Source organism: Trachemys scripta, chromosome 1, assembly GCF_013100865.1.
Source record: "Trachemys scripta elegans isolate TJP31775 chromosome 1, CAS_Tse_1.0, whole genome shotgun sequence".
NCBI classification, from domain to species: Eukaryota; Metazoa; Chordata; order Testudines; family Emydidae; genus Trachemys; species Trachemys scripta.
The window spans coordinates 2,176,482-2,178,459 of record NC_048298.1 but is presented as its reverse complement, the minus strand read 5'-3'; the positions used below and the strand labels follow the sequence as shown (position 1 = coordinate 2,178,459).

General features: G+C 69.0%; 1 protein-coding gene across 1 annotated transcript in view; it reads left to right on the top strand.

Moving 5' to 3' along the window:
• The window catches only part of CPT1B (carnitine palmitoyltransferase 1B), a gene marked incomplete at its 3' end in the record, with an annotated part of 30,567 nt that overhangs the window by 9,038 nt on the left and 19,551 nt on the right, over positions 1-1,978 (top strand). The window contains 4 exon segments of the mRNA XM_034763512.1: positions 58-195; positions 1,219-1,296; positions 1,494-1,601; positions 1,706-1,790. Of these exon segments, the coding sequence (XP_034619403.1) occupies positions 58-195; positions 1,219-1,296; positions 1,494-1,601; positions 1,706-1,790 (409 nt within the window).

The window sequence follows — 1,978 nt, the reverse complement described above, 5'->3', positions numbered from 1 at the left end:
GGCCCTCAGACTGCCCCCCGTAGGGAGCCCACGCTCAGGCAGGCCGTGTCTCTGCAGTACCTGGAGTCCGTGCACCCCCTGCTGGAGGAGGAGAAGTACCGCGAGATGGAAGTCCTGGCCCAAGCCTTCCAGCAGCACACAGCCCCCAGGCTGCAGAAGTACCTGGTCCTCAAATCTTGGTGGGCAACCAACTATGTGAGTTCCCCCTGCCCCTGTGCCGCTGAGTGCCCGGAGCCAGCAGCCCTCCCGCGCCACTCTGCTCCAGTTCCTGCCTCTCCCGCCTTCTCCTGGGTCCCTCCCCAAAGCCAGGCTCCGAAGCCTGGCGGGCTGTAGGCTCTGGGGGTCTGCGGTGCCCGGGCTGGCCCGGTGCGGATGGTAGGGCGCGGGAGCTGGGCGGTGGGAGCTCGTGGTGACCCTGCTTGCTAGCAGGGGCTGGCTCCGCATGGGGGACAGCTGCCCTGGGCTTGCCCCAGCAGTACCCCCCATCCCGTTAGCCCCAGGGCAAGAGTGGGGCTCTCAGGCCTGTGACAGGAGCTACAGCCCGTCTGCCTGACACGGCCACGCGGCTCCATCTGCCTCGGCTCTGCCTGTGGGCACCAGCGCTGGCCGTGAGGGTTCACCGCCTCCCTGGCCCCGCCGTGGGCAGCAGCCACTCCAGCATCAGTGCAGCACGAAGCGAGGACGGTTGGGCACCCCCCAGCCACCCCGCTTGACTGGGACGGGGACGGTGGGGAGTCGTGGAGTGGACAAGGAGGTCGGAGGCTGGGGAAAGGCTAGCACAGGCTCAGAAGTGACCTGGTCCTGCCGGAGTCCATGGGAGCCCGCAGGCCCCTCCCAGGTCTAACTGGCACGGCAGCATGCCCAGTCTGTCAGGGGGTGGGGGGCAGCAAGACTCAAGTCCTTGTGAATCAGGGACCCCCAGCCTGCTCCCCCTCTCAGGAGCTTGGGGGCTGCGGGAGGCAGTGCAAGGACACAACCCCGCGTGTTGTTCCCAGCTCCTCCTGCAGGAGGCACTCACAGCCCAGCTGTCCCAGGAGGGGAGGTGGGCACCTGGGACCACCTGCTGGGACAGGCCCTGGGTTCCCACGGCCTCAGAGGAGGCAGAGGCAGCGCCATGGAGGAGTCGGGCAGGCCCCTGCCAGCCCTGGCCTCTCCCGCTGCCCTTGTCTGTGCTGTCGCTGGGGGCTGCTCGCGCTCACAACGCTCTCCCGTTGGCAGGTGAGCGACTGGTGGGAGGAGTACGTCTACCTGCGCGGACGAGGCCCCATCATGGTCAACAGCAACTACTACGCCATGGTGAGGGCGCAGGGCCGGCGAGGGGGGGCTTCAACCCGTCCTCTCCAAAGGGCACCCGGTGGAGCGGCCAGAGACACTGACCCCCGTCCCCAGAGGGGCCCAGTGTGTGGGGGGTCACCCCTGCTGCTGGGCTGGGGGCTGCATCCCCAGAGCCTGAGCAGTGCGGGCTGTGACCCCCGTCTCTCTCCACTGCCCAGGATTTCCTGTACGTGACACCCACCCCCCTGCAGGCAGCCCGAGCCGGCAACACCGTGCACTCCATCCTGCTCTATCGGCGGAAGCTGGACCGCGAGGAGATCCCCCCGGTGAGTGTCTGGTCGCCACGCCGGGAGGGGCGGGGGGCACGGCCTGAGCTGGGCGGGGGGCAGGCAGGGACCGTGAGTGAGTCCCCTCTGTGCTGTGCTGCTAGGTGATGGCGCTCGGCATCGTGCCAATGTGCTCCTTCCAGATGGAGAGAATGTTCAACACCACCCGCATCCCCGGGACGGAGTCGGGTACGTGGCGCAGGGGGAGGGGGGAACAGGAACCGGAGCCGCTGCTCCCTCTCCCCAGAACCAGACTCAGAGCCCGTCCCCCCGCGGCCTGGCGGCTCTGTTCCCCCAGGGGCGGCGCCCGGAGCCCGTCCCCCCATGGCACAGAGGCTCTGTTCCCCCAGGGGCGACGCCCGGAGCCTGTCCCCCCA